This window comes from Sinohyriopsis cumingii, chromosome 18 (assembly GCF_028554795.1).
Source record: "Sinohyriopsis cumingii isolate HCF-2022 chromosome 18, ASM2855479v2, whole genome shotgun sequence".
Taxonomy (NCBI): domain Eukaryota; kingdom Metazoa; phylum Mollusca; class Bivalvia; order Unionida; family Unionidae; genus Sinohyriopsis; species Sinohyriopsis cumingii.
Window position 1 is genome coordinate 67,029,886 of NC_142978.1, and position 23,221 is coordinate 67,053,106.

The 23,221-nt window shown below is 38.1% G+C and overlaps 1 protein-coding gene across 1 annotated transcript in view; it reads left to right on the plus strand.

The window, feature by feature from the left end:
• The window catches only part of LOC149776844 (ubiquitin carboxyl-terminal hydrolase 32-like), a 173,404-nt gene that overhangs the window by 85,493 nt on the left and 64,690 nt on the right, over positions 1–23,221 (plus strand). Inside the window, exons 12-15 of the mRNA XM_089941578.1 lie at positions 14,519–14,624; positions 17,711–18,124; positions 19,536–19,676; positions 21,124–21,274. Of these exons, the coding sequence (XP_089797704.1) occupies positions 14,519–14,624; positions 17,711–18,124; positions 19,536–19,676; positions 21,124–21,274 (812 nt within the window). The remainder of the gene's footprint in view (positions 1–14,518; positions 14,625–17,710; positions 18,125–19,535; positions 19,677–21,123; positions 21,275–23,221) is intronic.

The following is a 23,221-nucleotide window of genomic DNA, read 5'->3' on the forward strand; positions in this document are numbered from 1 at the left end:
TAACAAAACCAGTTTGATTAAAGTTCCCACTGGAGTTACTCCGGGGCATATCACCAACACCGTATTCACGGTATCATCGGGATTCGCAACATGGTCACGACAAAATAACACTATCAAATATACAGCAACAGCCACCGGTGTTTACAGGTTGTCTGTGTTTTCAGCCGCTAAATTTGAAATCTTCACAACATATCCTTGGAGACATTCCACCGATAAGTATTCCGGGGTTTGCACTGTAATACTAAACAGCGGAACCGAGGAAACATTTATGCTTGAAGCCGAGGACGATAGTTTAACAGCAACATCTTACTGGTTTTGTTTGGAATTCGTCGCTGCAACGCCTCAATTGGTTACCGCGTAATTGAATAATGTCAACGACGCCAGATGCTCAACAATATCGATACAATCAAGTCCGTGAGTGGCAATCTGAGTTAAAAACTGTCATCGAAGTAACTAGTCAAAAAGTAAAAAAATACAAGCGCCGCATAACAGTGCTGGATATTATGGTTTATTCAGTATCTGCCGTTGTTGCATCTGCCGGAGCAATACTATCAGCGGTCACTCCGGTAACTGCAGCAGTCGCCGCCACGATCTGTGTTTCCGCGGCCACAACAACAGCTGGAGTTTTCGGCATCATAGCAAAAAAAATATCATCATGTGCTAACACAAAATTACACGATTACACGACAAAATTAAATACAGCCACGACCGCATATCAGAAATTATCATCGCTGATATCATCATCGTTAGACGTGCAAAGTAGCGACGCTACGATATCAGATTCTGAATTCAAACTAATGTCAGATGCGTACAATGACTATTTGAAAACTAAACAAATAAATAATGTCAATAGAACTGCTTCAACAAATAGTCACAAACACAACACCGGTAAGGACCACAATGATCTCAGTGTCCTCGACGACACCAGAATTCGGTATTAATTTTCGAACTCCAATTCCAGTGAGTGAAATCGCGTTAGCAAAGCTCAGTGTGTATCACAGCTGGCCCAATGTTAGGTCGGCATCATTTGGTGGTCTGCAGCCAAATAATTCATTCGTGTTCGGGAAAAGCAAAGCCGACTCCGGCGAACAGGGTGAACTTGACTGGAATACAATTACACTTCCCACTGGGAGTTATCAGATCGAAGAAATCAATAATGAGATACAACGCCAAATAAAACGAATCACCGGCAAGGAAGCCAAAATATCTATAACAGCTCATGAACCAACGCTGTCTGCGGTCATTGAAATCTCAACGCCAGGATACGCCGTGGATATTTATAACAGCTCAATCCGAACATTATTAGGATGGCCAAAGGCCCCCGAGGTTAAACCTCGTCCACCAAAACCTGAAAAATCGGATTTTATGACCTATAAAGAAGCACTACACGACCTCGAGTACAATTATTATTTACTCCTTGCAGATCAATTACTAGCAAGAAAAAGTACTTTAATGCCCGATACTTGGAGTATAGAAGCTCCACGTGTTAAGGGGGGGCAGGAGCTCCGTGTTTACCGTCTAGATGATATAGAATCTGAATTATTTATTCCGATCAATCTAGTACATAAACAACAGCTACAACTCCTGCGAGTATATTTCCAAGATTATATTTCTGATTTAACAAGTCCGCGTGATAATATTATCACAACCATAGAAAAACTAAACAAACTCGCATCGGCCATGGAAACTATAAATCTAAGAATAATTCAGGCTTTACTGGATCTTAAAGACTATATCGATGATAATTATAGACAGATAGCCAGAGCAGATTTTGCAATTAAATATGGTATTCAAGTGAATGATATTTCAGATTTTAAATTTCCTGGATATAACGTGCCCGAGCTGAGAAAATCAGTCTCTGATCTCATCGATCAATCTTTCGAAGATATTCTTGCCGCGTACGAACGAATAAAACCACAACCTGTTATTCTCAAGCACGACAACAGTACAGCATCCGATGGCAGACACATCTCACCCGGGATCGTAAATATCACAGATGTTATTGCGGTCAATCTTGTATGTGACATCATCGATGGCAGTTACAGCGCATCAGATACTACGACGGCACAACAGGGGTTTATCCTGTATACGTTCACACCAAGAGACCCCCCTGGTTTTCTGATTGTGCAAGAACCAATCAATCCGGTCTATCTACGGTGTCATAACCCGTGGTTGTCAACGATAAATTTCAAACTCACCGACCAGAGGGGGAATTTGTTGGACCTGCGTGACGAGACTGTTAGTATAAACTTACTGGTGAAGTCCTAAGTCAAGGGATCCATAATATTTATAATAGTTTTTTTTTCTGCACTGATCCATTTTCGTCATTTTATCGTGCAAATACCCTATCAAAACCAGCATAAGTTATCGTTGAAAGTGCTAGCACGCATTTAAAAAAAAACGGTTGTGTATAATGTATCAACCCGAGTACATTCATGCACGAGTTCATATTCATGATAAGCAAATTCTTTACGAGGCAATAAAAACCGCATTTCAAATACAGACATTCCCAGAACAGTATTTCCCCGTTAAAATAGTTATTGACGTGTATGGTGACGAAGACTTCTTGTTAACTCCGTCACAATTAACAGAGCTACAGCAAAATCATATGATCATAGTTTGGTGTCAACGAGAACAGATTATGAACTATTCTCATTCCTGTATTGATGTTGAAACGCTTAAGCAAATCCTGAAAATCTGAAAGCGCCCTTCACTTGAGAAACTCTTTGAGTTTCCAAGGGCAAAAAAAATAATACACTTTTTTTTTTACCCGTGGAAATGTGCTTTACACTCCAAGCGGGGGGGGGGGGGCGCTAGCGTTCTCAGGTTCTACTTTCACTTTGTGCTGTGAGTCACACGCTATGCGGTTTATACTTCCTTGTCGGCCTCGTAGTCAGAAACACTAGTATTTTTGTCAGAAATGCAAGGCATTTCCGTGTCTAGATTCTTTATATAACCTTTTAACCGTCTCACCCTGGTGCTAATTAATTTTCGAGTCTCATACTCTTGTGACAATCCAAGACGAATCTTCTCAACTGCACGGCACAGTGGAATAAATTCAGATACCTGATTTTCAGTTATCCCGGCAAGTGATCTGTAAACACGATCTTGCAAACCCTTAATGAACCTATAACGAGCAGGGAGATTGTTCTTCCCCAAGCGTGATAGCTCATTCAAGGATTCAAAATCTGACATAATTGTTTCAGTGTCTAGTAAAATATTAAAACCTCGCTGTTGTAATTCTTTAATTTCAACAAGTATGGTATTTATATTTTCGTGATTCATATTATTATATATTTTTATATTTTTAATAGAAACACTTTGCATGAGAAACGCTAGCTTTCCAAAACAAAACGAGACAGTCGGAAACATTTATCCCCTGCAAGGGCCTAGATCGTCAAATAACGTTCTAGAACCCCACGAGGACTGCTTCCGACATGACAATACAACATGTAACACGAAACACTTTATCCCCTGCAAGAGCCTCTAGATCGTCAAATAACGTTCTATAGGCTCAAGAGGACGTGTTTAGTGAATTGACAAGGACAAACATATAACACGTAACTTATCCTAAGGACGGACCCCTCTGACTGCCAAGTGACTCAGAGGCACATTTATTTACAAGACGAGACAGCCCTGGCTTCTAGGATCGAGTTCTCTAGCAGGCCCGGCAAACATTTATTTGACAACACAAACAACCTTTACCTCTGATTCGAGTATCACAGCAAGCAAAGGTACAATGAACATGTAATCTTATCCTAAGAGACGGTACAGAACAGACAACCTTTACCTCTGATTCGAGTATCACAGCAAGCAAAGGTACAATGAACATGTAATCTTATCCTAAGAGACGGTACAGAACAGACAACCTTTAACCTCTGATTCGAGTATGACAGCAAGTAAAGGCACAATGAACATGTAATCTTATCCTAACTTATCCTAAGACCTTATCCTATGACGACACAAACATACACAGGTGGGTCATTTTCTACGGTCAGCAGCAGAGCAAAACCATCCATTGAATCGACCATTGGATGGTGCACAAAAGACACCCGCCATTGGCGGATTAAATTTATGGTTTTGCTTGCGCGTGCTGACTTTCGATCGACCCAAAGGTCTTAGGGAGCGATTTCATATATAACCCAACTGTTACTTGCGAGTTGGAAATTCGCTCTAGCAGTGGGCGGGACTTGTTTAAAATATTTTAATTGTATGTTTTCTTAAGCGCGGTCATATAACAAGCACAGAAGAGCAAAACAGTCGGATATATTCAGTAAAACGAGGATATTGTTTGTAAAAAAATGTATATTCTACGGTAAATAAATGATTACATGTTATGAACTCGATAAAATATTTTATCAAGGTGGCTTTCTTAGGGGGAGCAAATCCTCTGACCAGCAACGACAACTCTGCAAAGCGTTACACACTCTCGGAGGAGTTATCGTCGTTTGTGTCAACGATAAGAGTTATATAACAGAATGAAATCTTCTGTTTGAGCTTCTTTGAAAATGCTGTTTTGTAGATCCCATCTGCGACATGCTGTACAGAAGGTGGACAAATACCGAAATACCTACCGGCTGCGCTCATTGATTGAAATATTATTTCTTCACGAGTCTCAACATTCACAGATTTCACTGCTCTTCTTATAGCTGTTTTACATTTAACTCTTCCTCGTATGGTATTCTTGCTCTGAGTGATCGCTTGAAGGTTTTCAATACTGTTATCAAGTCTGTTCCCGTTAATATGATCAATGACAAGGCCTTTAGGGATCTCTCCGTTAAAAACCTCATAGACGAAACGATGACATAAATACCTCCCTTTCCTAACAGTAAATCTTAAATAACCAGCATTATCAACTGTACCAACTTGTTTCCTCAGCCTGTAGTTTCTCACTATGCCATCTCGGTTTGCCTCATAATTTGGAATAGTTGGATGTCGGACGAATTCTTGATTCATTATACTATAAGCAAATCATTGTCTAATTCATAATTTGTCTGAAAACTTATTTATGTAATCACGCTCGCATTTGAGAGCGTTATCACAGTCTGGATTTTTTTTATCATAATACCGTTTTAGTTCTCGATAGCGTTTTCCACCACACGCTGAACATAATTGCGTTTTTCCTCGTACTCCAATGCCGCATCTGATACACGGTATCGGTCCTAGACTCCCACCGCGGACCTGTTGAGCATGTTGTCCACAGTATTCGCCTCTGCAGGGTTTGCTACACGGCGCTGATGAATTTAGTTTGATCCACTTGCATTGGTTCATCATATAATATATTTGTCTATTTAAATATTTGTCTTAATTATAATAATGGGTTTTGAAAGACTATCCAGAATAAAACCCATATCAGGTTCTAGATTCGATCTTGACCGGTTAACCGCTGATCCACGACGAAGAGAGTTAGCAGAGGTAATTGGTGTTATCAAGAATGCCAAAGAAGAGTTTCGTCGTGATGGTGCCGCACACACGTGGTCTTCGTATAAAATTATCCTCGGAAACGCGAGCGTTTCTCGGGAAATGCAAAGCATTTCTCGTGACCGTATCATTGATGCTACCATGAACGATACAATCGCGCGTAACATAATTGGGTATCTCGACGATAGAAGATATTTCGTACAGATAAAATTTATTGTTGGAGTCGGCGAGGGAACGTGGATTATCAGAGACAAACTAGACCCTGTTCTTGATGCCAGAGGCGTTCGTGGAAAAACCGTTCTGTTAAGTAAAGACTCAAAACCGGGAGTACTTGTTGGGATTGATATACCATATTATGCCAGAGCGTATCCTGTGACCGCAGTTGTTTATGGAATTTATCCGATGAAGAAACCACGCGTTGATAAACTCAAACCGATGAAGGTGTCGGTGTTGAATTGTGTAGCTGAGCGAGTAATGGAACATTTTAAAAATGCAATGCGAGGAAACGGCCTAACACCGCTAAGACAAACTAAAATAACAGCGTGGGCGACACGAGTAGCGGATAAAGGAGCGTCAATAAATGATGTTGCTGAGCTAGAGCGATTACTAAAATTTCCTATAACGGTTTCATCGTTAACCGGTGAGGTATTGTATGAGTGTAAATACAATTCCCGTGGAACACCAATAACTATTATCGATCATAACAGTCACGCCTGGACTGACTCGGTTAGGATATTTCCGCAAGACCGTGTTGTGAAGTATTATCCGGAATTGCAAAGCAATTCTGGGAGCATGTTTGATTTTATTTATCAGATAAGTAAAACCGATCCAGTGTCTGTGTGGTTATTCAGAAGTAGCGAAGATGGAGAATATGATCAGTTTGTGAGACCCAATGGGGAAATATACAGAACAATGGCGTTACAGCAGGAAATGAAAAAACTCGCAGAAAAATATCATGCTGGCAACACTGATACGTTACTGACACACTGTTTTACTGTCCCGGGTGTTGTCGCGCATGTAGCCCGGGAACGAAATTCATGGAGACCAACTCCGAAAAGTTTTCTTGCTGATATCCAGCAGAGCTGTGTCGAATACGGACACGGCGGTTTGTGGAATACTCAGTATGATCACCGCGGTATGATATCCGTGGACATGACGGCGTGTTATCCAGGAAGTTTCCTTGGGCGTGGAGAATGCAGCGAATATTTTAAACGGTTTGGCCACGCTGGCAATACCATGACAAGAGTAGCTGTCAACGGTGTTTTACCCGATTTTGACTTGACCGGATTTGCTTGTGTGTCGTCGTTTAAATTCGCTAAGGATTTACATCCTGTGTGTTATGTTTGGTTTGGCAGACATTTCGTTGAGAAGTGATGGGCACCGATAGTGTTATTGCGATACATGCTTGACAGTCGAATACTGTTGTCGCTGACGGTCAGCGAAGCGATTATATGTTATTGTCGTCAAACCGAAGTTTGGTTGCCAACTCCAACGCCGGTTACGTTAGAAGAAGTCATCGAAGATTGGTCACGAGAATATCCAGAAACTTCTATCGACGCTATCATCAAGAAAGCTCCTGAAGTACTTAAAAGCAAACTCAGAAATGATGAAAGCACAGCAAAAGATCTAGGACGAAGAATAATAGGGAAATTCACTCAAGGTGGAGCGTATGATCATAAACAACATCACAGTCGATTAATCATGGACAAGACTGAATTGGATCTTATTGTCGCTGATGCAGCCACGAACAACATGTTCTGTAACCGCAAAGATGTGTTTCTGTCAAACGGGGAAAAACTAGGGACTGTTTTTAGTTATATTGACGGAGAATCATCTCAGTACATACATTTGAGATCTTCGATGCTGGCTTATATATCCATAAATTTGTTGTCGATGATCAATAGATTCCCTGTTGCCGCAGTGAGAGTTGCAACGGATTCATTTTATATTGATAAAAAACACTCAGCGCTGTTGGATAATGTTATATCGGATGATCCATCGTGGGGCTCGTGGAGAATAAAGAATGAAATGTTACACGGATATTGTAAATCGGCTGATGTTGAAATCGAGGATGAGTATCGCAGCGCAGAAATATCTTCGATGGTTTCGTCAGGGGCAACTTCGTTGTTGCCGCCGGTGCACGATCCTGTTACAAGACACAAAACAGTTTATCTGAACGGTCCTGGTGGTTCTGGTAAAACAACTCGAGCGATTGAATTATTTAGAAACTCTGACATGATTGTGCTAACACCCACACACAGACTTGCCAGGGAGATGAGACAACGGGATGTTAACGCGTGCACGTATCACAGTTTTTTCAAATACAGCGGCGGCACGTGGACACCTGAACGAATGGGAACGAAATATATTCCCGAGAAAATCATCTGGGATGAGATAGACACTGTGCCGTTGGATACATTAAAACAGTTTCTGGATTGGCTGCTAAAGAAAAATACCGCAGTGGTGATGTGCGGCGATCATGGTCAACCACCCCCATTTACAGGTGAATCTCCACACGAGTGGCTGAAAACTTTTGTAGATTATTATGAGGAAATAACTAACGATGTTAGAGCACTCGATGAAACGCTGAAAGAGTTTAAGGCACTGATCAGGCTACAAACCAATAAAGTCCAGTGTGAGATAATGCGTGAAATAATTCCAGAGACTTCGCTGAGCGACTTTTGGGAAACGTGGAAACCAGGTGATTTAATTGTGGCAAGTAGAAAGATAGTCAGGGACACACTTCAGCAGCGGTTATTTCAGTTACATCAGAAGAAATTTCCCATGTTGCCAGTGCCGTTGTGTTATAGACCAGCTGATACGCGATTGCAGAATATTGATGTTGATATTCCAGGGCGCCTGACTGCGTCGGGTCCGGAGAAACAGAATTTAGTATTAAATGATATTGTCACAGTTGATGTTGATGCTGTTGAACAGGCACTGAAAATGAGCAAATCCCCGTGGACGCTAGGATACGCTATGACCATCCACAGTTCGCAGGGACTAACTATTTCAGATACAACAGTTTGGATTGTTGATGATCGCATCGAGTGGTCAAATTTAGTTTATTTAGCCGTGTCAAGAGTAAGAAGGATAGGTCAGTTACGAAGAATTGTATTAGATGATGTTGTCAACGACAGCTCAATCGCTGATGACACAATAAGAAAGAAATTAGCCGGTTACAAACAGAGCGACAAAAAAAATGGTAGAGAGTTTGATCCCAAACAAAGTTTGGATGTTGAATTTGTAATACAATTACAACAACAGCAGAATAATCACTGTGCGAGTTGTAATTGTTTATTGCTGTGGCAGTATTCGAAAAACGACCCAAGGCAATTCACCGTAGATAGAATAGATAGCAGTCGCGGTCATACACGTGAAAATGTGATGTTGACCTGTCTTGAGTGTAACCGACGCAGAGGTGTTGCTGCAGTTATTTAAATGATTGAATCACTTCAGTGCGGATCACTTTAGTGATCGGGGTGGTAATTGTGTATCCTCGGGAATCACCTGAAGTTGCTCGCGTTTAAATCCGCGTTGAGGAGCAGTCGAATCTAATCTGTAGATTGCGTTTCTCCCAGTTGATCTGGTTATGCTGGATATCTTATGTGTAGTAACACTCCATGTGGGATCGGTTGCTCTTTTTTTTCCTCCTTCTAGTTCGCCTGGTTCGTATAAATACCTAACGGTGACATTACCCAGCAGTGGGGACGCTAGCGTCCCTGGCTGCGTTGAAACATTTTGTTGCTGTTGTCCGCGTTCACTGACGCGGGGTATATATTTTTTTGTGATTGCATTTACAGGTCTCATGTTTGTTGTTCTGGTAATTTCATTATTCAGTGCGGCTATCACGTTTGGCAGTCTTGCAACCCATTCACGAGATCTCGTATCGTAAATGAATTCCCTCGCGTACTGGTATCCGAATAATCTCTCAGCGAGTGTTCTATTAAATCGCTCAACAATTGCCTGATCCCGATGAATTTCAGTATGTCCTCGTCGTATGGTAACGTTATGCTGCTTTGTCAGTGATGACACCGCGCCCTGAAATTCCTTGCCAGGATCAACTTGTAATAATCGTGGCCAGTTTAGAGGTCCTCGTTGATAAATTCGTTTAAACGCAGAGGTGACTTCGGACGCTGTTTTAGTCGCTAACGGTTCTGCTTCTTTGTATCTACTGGCAACATCAACTACTGTTAGCGCATATTTGTATATTTTTCTACGGACAGTATCATGAGGCAGGAATAGTATGTCAGCCTGATGAACTTCATTGGGCACACTAACATCAAAATGTGCAAAGTTGATTTGTCGAGGTGGTGGTAAGTAGATTTGCCATATTGCTTGTTTTGATAGCCAATTTTTGGCAACCTCGCGTGTTACTGATGCCGCGTTGGCGAGTTTATTAATTGCTGAGTTACCTCTCCAGTATCCGATTGGGGAATAATAAATCGCTTGCATTTTTATTTAATTATCCAGCGCCTAATACTAATTTAGATTTCATCGCTGATCTTACTAACCAATTAGCGAGTGACTCCTTAAATGATTTATTTTTTATGGCGCTTAGTGCATGAATTAATTTCACATCCGCGATATGCCTGTCTTGTAGATCTTTACTTCGATAAGCAAATCATGTATGTGACACGCTGCGTCGATAGCGTTTATCGGATACTCTCCCGGTTTTGGTTTAGATTGTTCATCAAGTCTGATATCTAGTCGGGTCCCTGGACCGCAGTAATTGTATCCTGGGAGATGTTTTTCTCCGGGATACTTTGCCCAGGGAGTTCCGGGGAGCTTTCCAAGTTTGGCTGCAATGTCACCTCCGCTAAATTCTCGCTTTTTTTTTGAAATCTAAATTTTTTTGTGCCACATCGCGTACACTTACCAGAAAGTGCTTGTCTGTTATTTTTTGTTGTAATGGTTGTTAGATCATTCGTAGGGGTTCGTGCCTTACACTTCACACAATATAGATCCATAATTATTATTCTTTATATACAAATGGAAATTACAGATTTTTCTGCGACAAAAAAGAAAGAGCCAGTTAAGCATAATTCAGTGCTACCAAACTCTATCCGCGCGATTATAATTGGGCCATCCGGTTCAGGTAAAACACAGCTGTTGCTGAACTTGATAATGAAGTGGATGAAATGGGATAAACTGTATTTGATAGCTCCATCTGTAGATGATCAACGATGCTATAACGTTATAAAAGATTTTAATGAGAGTGCAAGCGCGCTGAGTAAAGACGGTGAGGATGTTGTTGAATTTATCACTGATATCGAAGAAGCCCCCAGCGTCGAGGATCTTGATGAATCAATTAACAACCTAGTAGTGTATGATGATGTTATGTTGGACAAGCAAAAAAATCCCGCAAGAATATTTTCCCGGGGACGTCACAAAAACACTGATGTGATTTATGTTACTCAGCGTTATACACAAATTCCTAAAGTAATCAGGGATAATTGTAATCTTCTTGCGATATTCAATGGAGTTGATACACATACACTGAGAAATATTCATCAAACCTGGTGTGGTGGCGATATGGATTTAAATAAATTTAAAAATTTCTTCAGTCATGCTCAAAGAAAACCTCACGGATTTGTGACAATAAATTTACACGATCCCAGAACAAGATACCGTATTGGACTTGATACACTATTTGCAACATAAAAATGTTTTTCCTTGGAAACTCATTTCCCAGAGCAGCAGAGGGGATGGACCCGACCCATGGATTTTTCAATAACGACCCCGCCACGGAAACTGTTTCAGATTTATTGAAGTAACCCAAGTTGTCAGTGCAAACTCAACGAGTTTGTCCCTGGAAACTCTTCGAGTTTTCGGGGGACATTTTTTTTTGTCCTGTATTCTGAATAGAAGGGTTTATTTCGTCGAAATAAGCCCTCTATCGAGGAATAGTTTCCTGGAGGGGTTTATTGTGCAAAAAGTTTCGGTCTGTACAGCCCCTCTGCTGCTCATGTTGTGATACCAAAATGTGATTCTACATTTCAGCAGAAGTGAACAAGATATTGAAATACATGTCAAATAACATACTCTTCATTGCAATTTATTTACATGTGACATAACATGTCAATGTACAAACTGAATGACTTTTAAAACTACCTGCTGTTGAAGGAAACCGTCAGCACCTTAGTGTTATAATCATGAATACCCTCATCAGTTGGATTGGTAGTGCAATCAGAGTAATACCATACAGACTTTTGTTGAAATGCACACTTATACCAATTTTTTTTGTAAAATTTATAACAGTAAATCCTTCAAAAGAAATTTTTTGATATTTTGTACAATTTAGTAATATCACCTAAATAAAACAACTTCTGTTTGACTTTGTACCTGTTAGCTACTTTCTGGATTACTCCATTCTGCATCAAGTACTGAACTCTATTTGGTGGCCTTTTTTTTTAAAGAGCAACACTTGCACCATTGATGGCAGTTTCTTCCTCATTAAACATAAGTTCTGCTTTTGTATCTTATTTGTCAACATGAATAGAAGTTGGTTTGTAGTAAAGTCACTAATTGGTCCACCACAATGCTGCTTGACATAACGATACTGACACTTTCTAGTATTTCTGTCAGAAAAAAAGCAACAAAATGGCATCTAGTCTCTGATAAAATGAGCAGCTATATTTTGAAACTTAAAAACTTTGAAAACAGTCATTTTAATTATCCTCCCTTCCCTATGCATCATCCATCCTGGAAATCAGAAAGGGTGGCTAATTTAGGTGCCTAGAATTAACTTATCAGTTATATATGTACTATAAAAAACTAAAATGGAAGACTTAAGCAACTTCACATGCACATAGCAAAATCTAAACATAAAGTCAACAGTGTTTAATTCAACTTGCAACTATGGTATCATTGTGCTTACATTTTTGGGAGAAAATGAGATGGCTGAATACAAAACAAAGTTGTAATAATCATCTACTTGTATACAAGCCACAACTGACCACATTGTTAATAAATACTTGCATAGTTCTGACCACCACCAATGAAAATAAGAACTGTTACCTATTAAGAGTCTGAAGTATCAATGAAAACACCCCCAACACATTTTGACTTAGATTACCAAAAGTTACATGTTAATTAGGTATGGACAGAATAATTTCTGTGCAGAAATAACTGCAAGATCAGGTGAATAATGATCTATTTACTCACTAACTCATTGGTTTCAAGATAATTTTCTCATTTTTGTTCTATAACTTTAACTTCCTTTCCATATCTTGCCATTTATTACAATAGTTCCGAGATTTCTTTTAAACTGTCATAGTAATTAAAAAAAATTGAACTGAATCCATGAAACTAGTTCATCTAAAGTGTCACATAAGATACTTCATACAAACATACAACAGTAATGCCAATGTTATTGTGCTCTGCACCTCATCCATTCCATTCCAACTTTAAAGTGCCATCAATCAGATTTTTCCTCTGATAACTGTTAAATAGTCAAATTTTGTGAAGCTGTATTCCAAAACATCGGAATTGTCTATTGGAACTGGACTTGACATGTTGGAGTTAAAATCTCCAACAGAGACTCCATTACACACAAGCATTCGTTTCTGCCTGATGAAGACAAGTATGTGTAGCAGTGGCTTTGGACAAACAGAAATGAGTTGATGACAGCAACATTTGTAATGATTGAATAAACGGAATTTCACTAGTCTTTTAACACTTTCTGATTAGCTTGCTGAAAAAATATCAGAACTTACCTCTAAGGCTGTCAATTATTTCTCTAGGCTTTGCTTTCTCAACCAAATACCGGCTTCTTCTCTGGTCGAAAATGTGTTTCACCGCCATTACTCTCACAATCCGGCAACATTAAGTTCTTTTTGCAGTGCACATCGGATCCAAATGATGCAAACCAGGTCTCACAAAACTAAAGTTAATGTGACTGCAGAATTTATACTTTAATTTTATAAGGAGATTATTAAAAAATCTGCTAGTTTTCCTTATGATTGAGAAAATAAAGACAGATTTTCATTTTGTTTGTGATTAGTAAAACTACAAAATGCAGGGTCACGTGGTAGGCTTTCTGTGACTTATTTATAGCTGACCAATGACAATGTTTTATAGTCTGTTGTCTGTTTGAATGAAATAGGCCTATTCATGAGGGGAATTAATACGGTGTACATAACATAAAATACAAATTTGATGACTGGATATCTAAAGTGGAAGTTTATAATTACGTTAGCTTGTACTTTTAGACAGACCTAACTGAACCAGTTATTTCAACCATCTATAGAAGTGATTTTATTGAATTAACAACCTGGGACACAAGCAATTTTAAATCCAAACCACCCTGGCATACATGTTTTTAAAAGTGCCATCCCCCAGGTCCCATGTATGTTTTAATGGAACAGCCCTGAGTTTGATTGTTAGCGTTTTACATCATTGAGTAGTATTATGGCCCCTGATTTTAATACCCATCCACTTTCATTTCTGCAAAATAACTCCCTTAATATTGGATTTTATACAAGTTAACAGGCAGGTTGATATTGATTTGACCTTAGCTGATTGTTAGTGTGCCTGAGCTAGATTTTTAGCATGCTGCATCAGCTTTTCATAGAGTTATTTCCCTTGGTTATTAGATACATTTTTCTTTCAGCACAATAACTTCCTTAATTTTTATTGGATTTTTATCCAGATTTGTTATGTAGCTATTCGAAACAGCAGCTCTGCTCAACAATCAGGAATCATGTAATTGAAACTTCACAGTATTCATGAAAAATGCCCAGCTTGCATTTCTTCTCAAGTGCTACACCCAATTTTGATTGGATGACTGTTGACATCATTATTTTATTATGTCTGCAACATTTATGCTGCCCTACACAGGTCACCACGTCTGGACAATAAACAACTCTCATTCCTCCTGATGCATGCCACATATTTACAAATTAGACTTTATTCTATAAATGAATAAAGTTAAATAAATATCAAGACAACCACTTTTTTCATGCATCAATTATTTCTCTATGTTTACTTTGATACCAATAGTGTCCTCTTGCACAAATGTATATAACTCATTTAGTATATCACCACAGCATTTCTTGGAATTTGCTTGTTAAATTTGCTTGTCTGTATGTTTCAGTAACTGGCTTGATAGGGAGGGAAGAAAGCCACTACAGATTGGGCAGATTTGGTATCTCGTTTCCATGCAGTGGTGGAATGCATGGATAGAATATATTAATTTTAAGGTAAGCCTTTTCATGTTTTTCAGCTGCAAAACTAGTCATGGGGACCAATAAATCAGCCCCCAAACCTGTATTGGTATGTTATGGTTTGAGATCTGATCTGACTTATTCATATAACATTGCAATTATTGCAGGCAAACTTGTCTGCAACATGTGATGTCATGTTTTCAGTGTAAAATAAACAGTATAGGTGTAGATCTGTCAAAACATTGTGTGGTGACAGATGAGAGCCTGTGGCATCCTCCTTACACAGATGAACTATCTTCACCCTTTTCTGCCAGTGCATTACATCAAAGCAGATCATGGTACATGCTGGTCTTCTAGTAATATAAGATGAACAGTAAGTGATGAAAAATCAGAGCTTATTTCATTCTTCTTTTGCCTTCAGACAAAAAGCCATTATTCTTATTTGCAAGTGCATCGTGTAACAAAAGAGCAAGGCCTTTGCTGTCATCAGACAAACATCCTAGTAATGACAGATCAAAACCTATGCTGTCTTACTTTCAATGTCACACCAACAGCCTTGACCCATATCTGCCATTGCATTATTTGACAACAGATTAGGGCCTTTGCTGTCCTACTTACACTGTTAGATAAACAGTCCTAATCCTTGTCTATCAGTTCATTTTTCAACAACAGACTAAGGCCTTTGCTGTCCTACTTAACACTGTTAGATACACAGTCCTAATCCTTGTCTATCAGTTCATTTTTCAACAACAGACTCAGGCCTTTGCTGTCCTACTTACACTGTTAGATACACAGTCCTAATCCTTGTCTATCAGTTCATTTTTCAACAACAGACTCAGGCCTTTGCTGTCCTACTTGCACTGTTAGATAAACAGTCCTAATCCTTGTCTATCAGTTCATTTTTCAACAACAGACTCAGGCCTTTGCTGTCCTACTTGCACTGTTAGATAAACAGTCCTAATCCTTGTCTATCAGTTCATTTTTCAACAACAGACTCAGGCCTTTGCTGTCCTACTTACACTGTTAGATACACAGTCCTAATCCTTGTCTATCAGTTCATTTTTCAACAACAGACTCAGGCCTTTGCTGTCCTACTTACACTGTTAGATAAACAGTCCTAATCCTTGTCTATCAGTTCATTTTTCAACAACAGACTCAGGCCTTTGCTGTCCTACTTACACTGTTAGATAAACAGTCCTAATCCTTGTCTATCAGTTCATTTTTCAACAACAGACTCAGGCCTTTGCTGTCCTACTTACACTGTTAGATACACAGTCCTAATCCATGTCTGTCAGTTCATTTTTCAACAACAGACTCAGGTCTTTGCTGTCCTACTTAACACTGTCAGATAAACAGCCCAGATCCTTATCTGCCAGACTAGTGCATTATGATGACAATAGATCAGGGCCAGTGCTGTTCACAGTAGGGTGCACATTATGAACATATAGTTATTTATACAATGCTATGATGGAATTTGTTAGGAGTAATCAGTAGAACATACAACATAGACCCTGATCTTATGGTGCATAATGTGATGGAAGATCAGGGTCTGTATTGCTTGCAGTAGAACGCAACTAATGACAAGAACACCTTTCAGATTTTTACATTTGATGCTGATTTTTACCAAATATAGTCACCATTGCTTAAAATAAAAAAACTTGAAATGATTTCTTTGCCAAAACAGTTAGTAGAATTGGACCAAACTTTGCAAAAGATACCATCCTGGAAGGAATACCTTTTAAGTCTTTACACACAATAATTTTTTAATGTCTAGCTTTTGATTTAAGATTTGTTTTCAGAATCAGAAGTATTCTGCACCTGTTTAGATCTAACTTTTTGAACTTGCAATATTGCTTTAAATATAGCAGTACAGTGGTCCCTTCTTATATGGCCCCATTCACATGTGGCTGCCTAATCTACATGGCCAATTTTCTTGGTATCGAGGAGTTTGTGTACAATAGTAACCCTTACGGGTGGCCACCTTTCCGATGCGGCATGTGGACAGCATTTTAGGCCAAAAATGTCTAATTTACCCCTCATAAATGGCCACTTTTGTTCCAATACATGTCCAAAACCATTATTAAATTTATATGATAAGGTAAGTAATCTGATTATCTCTACTGATATGTTTCCCGGTGGATAGTTTTCAACACTGAGAGAAGTGCATTCATTATAACATGTACCACTACATTCAGTATTATATCATTATCTACAAAAGCTGACATTTGCAGGAAATGGGGTCAACAATGTTGTGATTAAATTTTGGACTTCTCAGAGCTGTTGCATTCTTCTCTTGGATTATTACAGCCAGAGGTAAATGTCAAGATCACAACACAGTTAACATTGTCTAAATAAAGCTTTTGTGGATCATACACAAAGAGAAATCAACCTTGAACAAAAACCAGATGAAGACCGAAAAATCTTGTGACTGTACATGTATCACTTTCTTTATAAACAAGGCATTTCATCTAGTCAACAAAAGTTTATCTGCATGATTAAATTGCAGTGCAATTAACAATATTGGAATAAATCATCACAAAACTTTGACATGTCATCACGTAAATGGAGAATTATTACTATAGAAGAAAAAGTAAAAGTTGTTCAACTCAACGACAGTGGGGAGAGTTCAAGAGTTCTTGTAGAAAAATTTGATGTTGTAAAGTCTCAAATAAACAACATTGTAACAGATAAGAAGAATATTCTACAGCATTGGGAAAATGGAGTGAATGGAAAGAAAATGATTCTGAATGCCAGGTATGACAAGGTTTCTGAATGGTTTGCAGTGTGAGTGCAAACAATACTCCATTTACATTTCACACTGACGAATCAAGAACTACTAATGTATGTTCACATGAAGCAAGTCTTTTCTTAAGACAAGAAGAACCTTTTAATAATTAACGTTACTTTTAAATGATGATATTAAATTCTGACATATTCATCCACATGGATATCTTAAATCAATATTACAGTTATTTTTTTAACAATGTATTGCTTTCTGAAACTTTTGATATAGTTGTTTATTCACATCCATCATCATGGATTCCATATGAATATTTATAATACAGTGCTGGACATAAACATATTTTTATCACATCTTACTCCTTTTTTCCTTTTATCTACAGATGCCTGAAACCAATGGCTCTCTTCCACCATCAGGCAGAAGTAGTAGAAGTAATAGCAATGATTCCAACAGTCGACATAGGATAGTTACCGGTAGAAATAAAGCTTATGCAGACAATCTCCCATGGGACAATGAAACAGTTGTTATTGTGAATACAATGCGCAAAAATTCAATTCCTACAGTAGATCTATCAATGAATGGTTCAAATTCTCTGAAATTTAATACTGTGCCAAGAACTTCCAATTCTGCAACAAGTAGTCCACGGAAATATAATCTGGCTCCCTTGGACAGTGTTGCGAGTGAACGGAGCCCTAGTCCCTCCCCAAAGTTGCGGAAGAAACAGATTACAATCAGCGCTCCACAGAAGCCTGGTGCAATAGATAACAATCAGCTTATCATGTCAAATCCACAAAAGGTATGTTAGAAATGCTGACTTTTTTGTGTGCTTCATTATTATTAATGATGCTGATACAGTCTGTTTACATTTGTTAGCAACTGGTAGTTGAACTAAAAGAAGGAATTGTGAATATGAACTAGTGTCGCTACAGTGGCTGCCTTACTGAAGGTTAGGGCTCAACTCCTACTGGATGTAAAGGACCAAAACAGAAGAAAGAAAAGAAGTAAAAGATGACATTATAGTAGATTTACTTATATGATTATAACTCTTTTTGTAATAGTTGCACCATGACATTTGATTGAACTAGATCCTGGATCTTATCTCATGTGATATGAATGAGCCTGGATCTTATCTCATGTGATATAAATGATCCTGGATCTTATCTCATGTCATATGAATGATCCTGGATCTTATCTCATGTCATATGAATGATCCTGGATCTTATCTCATGACATATGAATTATCCTGGATCTTATCTCATGTCATATGAATGATCCTGGATCTTATCTCATGTCCTGAATGATCCTGGATCTTATCTTGTGTGATATGAATGATCCTGGATCTTATCTCATGTCATATGAATGGTCCTGGATCTTATCTCATGTCATGAATGATCCTGGATCTTGTCACCTGTCATATGAATTATCCTGGATCTTATCTCATGTCATATGAATGATCCTGGGTCTTATCTCATGTCATATGAATGATGCAAAGGTTAGAAATAATGAAGACATTGTTGAAAGTCTTTTCTCCAATAATTTAAGCTATAGGTACTTTTAAAATTTGTTTCACTTTCTGTTTGCTGATATTCTTAAAAATCACAATATTTTTTTATGTATCAGTGGATTTTATTAAGATTTTGAATTTAAATTCACATGGGTGTAATCTATGTGAATTTTGGACCGGAGGCCATATATCGAGGTTGGTCTTAAGTTGATATTCAAACTTTTTATGCATGTTTGATAGGACAACTGTGTAAACCTGAGCAAGCATTATAAATAGATGAAATTAACCTGGATCTTACTTGTGCTGTATTTTTAAGCATTTAAACAAAAGTTGTTATTTTCAGATCATTATCTCTAACATTTAGATAACATTATGTGTGCATCATTGAAAATTTATAACAATTAAAGATGTCCAAATTTTAGGAAAGTCAACCAGGTACCCATTAATCCTAATGATGTGGGTGTTACATTCAAATTATTATTTCTAACATTTAAATAACATTATACACCAGTGAAAATTTAAATTAAAACAATATTTCAAAGTTTACTCTTCATAATTGTATCAGATTTCATTCACAATAATAGATAATAAAATTAATTATTAATTTCTAATTTTGGCTAAGTTTGAGTTATGCTTGGCAAAGTTTTGTAATCTCCAGGTTTTGTTTTGGAATAGCCTTTCTCCCCATTAAAATGTTGCACAGGTTGTGACCTTGACAAATGAAGGTGGTCGTCTAAGGCGAGATATGATGCTGGTGCGGCAGAAGGATTTTGAGCTTGTTCCAGAACCAGTATGGAGGGCGCTTTCATCGTGGTATGGTGGAGGGCCTGCCATTCCAAGAACTGTGAGTAACAAAAATTGCACAATGTTAGAGGGTCTAAAATGGTAGTTTCTAGTTGTTAATTACATCAGAAGGATGGGGATTTTAAAGTATAATGGCTGTTTCAATTACAGACTCAACTTCTGAATCATATATTTACTTGCTTATATAGAGCAATTATACATACTGTATAAATTATAAATAGTATTATTTTGAGAAAACCTTTAACATCGTTAACTCATTAACCCCTGGCACCACGTTTGAGCATTAGAAGTAGTATGCTACTTCTGAGTTCTGTAGTGTCATGGTCATTTAAGATACACCAAAATGGGTGGTAATGCAGAAGAGTAGACAGATGTAGTTCCACAAGAATACCAAATAATCTGGACTTTCTACTCACATTACAAAATACAGAGGGAAAAACATATTTTTTATGACCGAATTTTTTTTAACACCAAAACTTCTCCCATTGTCGGAATTGGATTTTGTGTCTGGATTTTAGACTTTTTGGCCTCAGATCTAAGACAGACTTGTCTGAACTGCACACAGACAGGCAAACCTTTGCAAAAAGTAGAATTAGTTGGGGATTTCAAGTAAACAATGACCAGGAAATGAAAATGATGGGTCCAATAAGCAAAAAACAAAAACCAATAAAACCCCAGAACTCCAACTTTTACCCTTCTGCACATGCGCGATTGAAATAGTCAATGAAAAATGACATTTCTAACACAACAATGCATTTATTTAAATGGAAATCAGTTGGAAGAAGATTCATATGGATGTATTCAGAAGCTGTCCCCAAAATGTCATTCCTACTTGCATTTCCAGCAAAAATGACAAAAATCTCCAGGGGTTAATGAGTTAAACATTATAATAAAATTTTCTTTCATTCAGAGTATATGAAAATATATATTTGACATTTCTTGTCATTCATAGAAACAAATCTTCTCTTGACATGAACCTTCCTTATTATGTTGCTTCTGCCAATATTTGAGTTTCAATCTTGGATAACACAGTAGTAATGCACTCACTTTACATCTCTCTGGTCTTAGGTCAATCCACAATTCTGACTTTCAAGGGAACAGGTCCATCCATCAAAAGTCAATGGTTTTCTTCAGCTTATCTGATTTTTTTTTCCACCTCAGGAGTTATGTTGTGTCAGCATCTCAGCTTTAAGATCGTATCCTATAAGTGTTGTACAATTAACATAAGAGAAAGTTTACGAGAACTTTTGTCTTCTCAGAATCATGTTTTGATTCCTACATGTAGCTCATTTATATGCTTGGCAAAAGCTCAAGCATCTGTTTGTAATAAACAGGAAGATTTGTGTATTTTTTCTGTTTAAATTTGGTAAGTTCTGGAATTTGTGGGCATCTAGGCCTTTGAATACTGGAACCTCACTAAACCTTGTTTCTGCAATAAGACACTTTGTAAATTTTCATTTACTGATATGTTCTTTCTTTCTTCTCAGGTGATACCAGGTACACAAGGAGACCCAAATCCAGAATTAGAGTTATATCCAATAATGGTACGGTTACTACGGCATCAAGTTGCACCAGCAAGACCTGCCCAGACCACTGCCTTTACCAATGTGGTTTCAGGGATTAGTGGCATGGCGCTTAGTAAGTTGTATAAAATTACTATTAAGGACATTTATTAACCCACCAGGACAATAGTAAGGCATGTAGTGTTTTGTTTGTGCATCAGTCTTTCACACCTAGGTTAAATTTTGTTTGTAGGTCAGATTTTTAGCACTATGATACGGCATCCGTGTTCCAGTAACATATTTCTAGCTTTACCTATCATAAGGATATGCAGGAAGGAACCCTATAGTAATAATCTTTTCCATCTATTCATCTGCCTGTCCATTCACACTTCTTATAAACATCAAAGCTCTGCAACCCTTTTGTATAATTGGATGCAGTTTGATATATGAATTGCCTTTTAAATGCAGATAGTACATTTGAAGGTTGCATACATTTATTGCCCTTGACAGTTAACTTCATCTCTTTACTTGAGATGTTGTTTGTTACTCACTTAGCTCAAGAAAAATTCAACATATTCTGATAACATTTTGTATGAATCTTTTCTTCAGATACAGTACCCAATCATAGTACCATAAAACTAATACTACCTCTCAAATCCAGCCCTCCCAGACTGAAAAGCTAAACATTGTCTGCCCACCTAGGTGGCATTTAACTGGAGTGATCTTCCCATGACACTGGGATTGGCACCAAATCTGGTGAAATCATGTTACAACTATCAACAATACTTACTGTATCATAATACACATACACACTTCCAGCTACCCAACAGTTACATTCATACAAAGTGTGTGTCTAATATTAACTGACAATTTCAAGGGATTTGGTGCCAATCCTGGTATCAAGGGGAGATCACTCTAACTACAACCTTTTAGCTTAAGTTTTTAATCTGGGAGGGCTGGATTAGTGAGGTAATAGTAGTTCTCTTAAGATAAGATAAATATTATTGAAAAAATATTTTACTAGAAGAGGTTGGTTTCTGAGAGACTCGCATTGCCTTTTATTGATTTAGTCTCATCAACTTCATTTGAATAGAGTTATGCCATTTATCAAGCAAGCTGTGTGTGTGTGATTTGGATTTTCATTGTAGCTTTAAAAAAAATTCAGTCATACTGCTATGACGTCTGCAGCGTGGCAGTTTATAGTGATGTCTATCACGGGGGCATCATGCCACAGGCATGTAGCATCATGTCTCACTCGGTCACATTATCCTGACACCAGTCCGACCAGTCCTAATACTTGCCTCTTAATGCTGAGTGCCTAGTGAGGCAGCTGTTAGTACCATTTTTATGTCTTTATTGTAACTTGGCTCAGGTTCGAACCTACAGCCTCTCACACCTTATGTGGACGCTCTAACCACATAGGCCACCGGACCGGTCATCAGGCAAACTCTTGTCTTCACGTAGAAACTTAGAATATTACTTGGAATATTGCTTGCACTCAGTATAGCATAAGAGCTATTCAGCATATTACGATGGAATTTAATAACAACAATGTAGTTTAGATCTTATCGGTTTTAGTCCTGCTTACACCACTTTGTACAGTGTTTTGGCCCTTCAAAGTCGATTTAATATTTTTATGTGAGATGTTACTTGTAATCAACATAGCTCATTCCACGTACCATATGTTTGATGCAATTTGATGTGAACATTGTTTGCTTCATCAGTCTAGATAGGCCTTTTATAAATCTTGTCTATTCTATTTTGGATAGAGTTAAGACCTATGTTGGTCAGTTTCATATTTTTCTGTGGGATATTACTTGATGAGATGTGGAAGGACTGGATTTCAAGCATTCCACATATTCACTTATAGGAGTTATGGCCCCATAATGTCCATTTTCTGTTAATGTTGGTTACCCGAAACTAGTTCCTTTGTTTAAAGATGCATTGAACCAGTTGTAGTGAGTGTGCCTGCTACAATGTTCCTATCTCTAATACTTGCGGAGTTTTGTTTCTGAGCCACACATTTTTTGGGTTGGTTCTGGAATAGAGGATGTTTAAAAAGATTACTTGGCCACACAGTTTC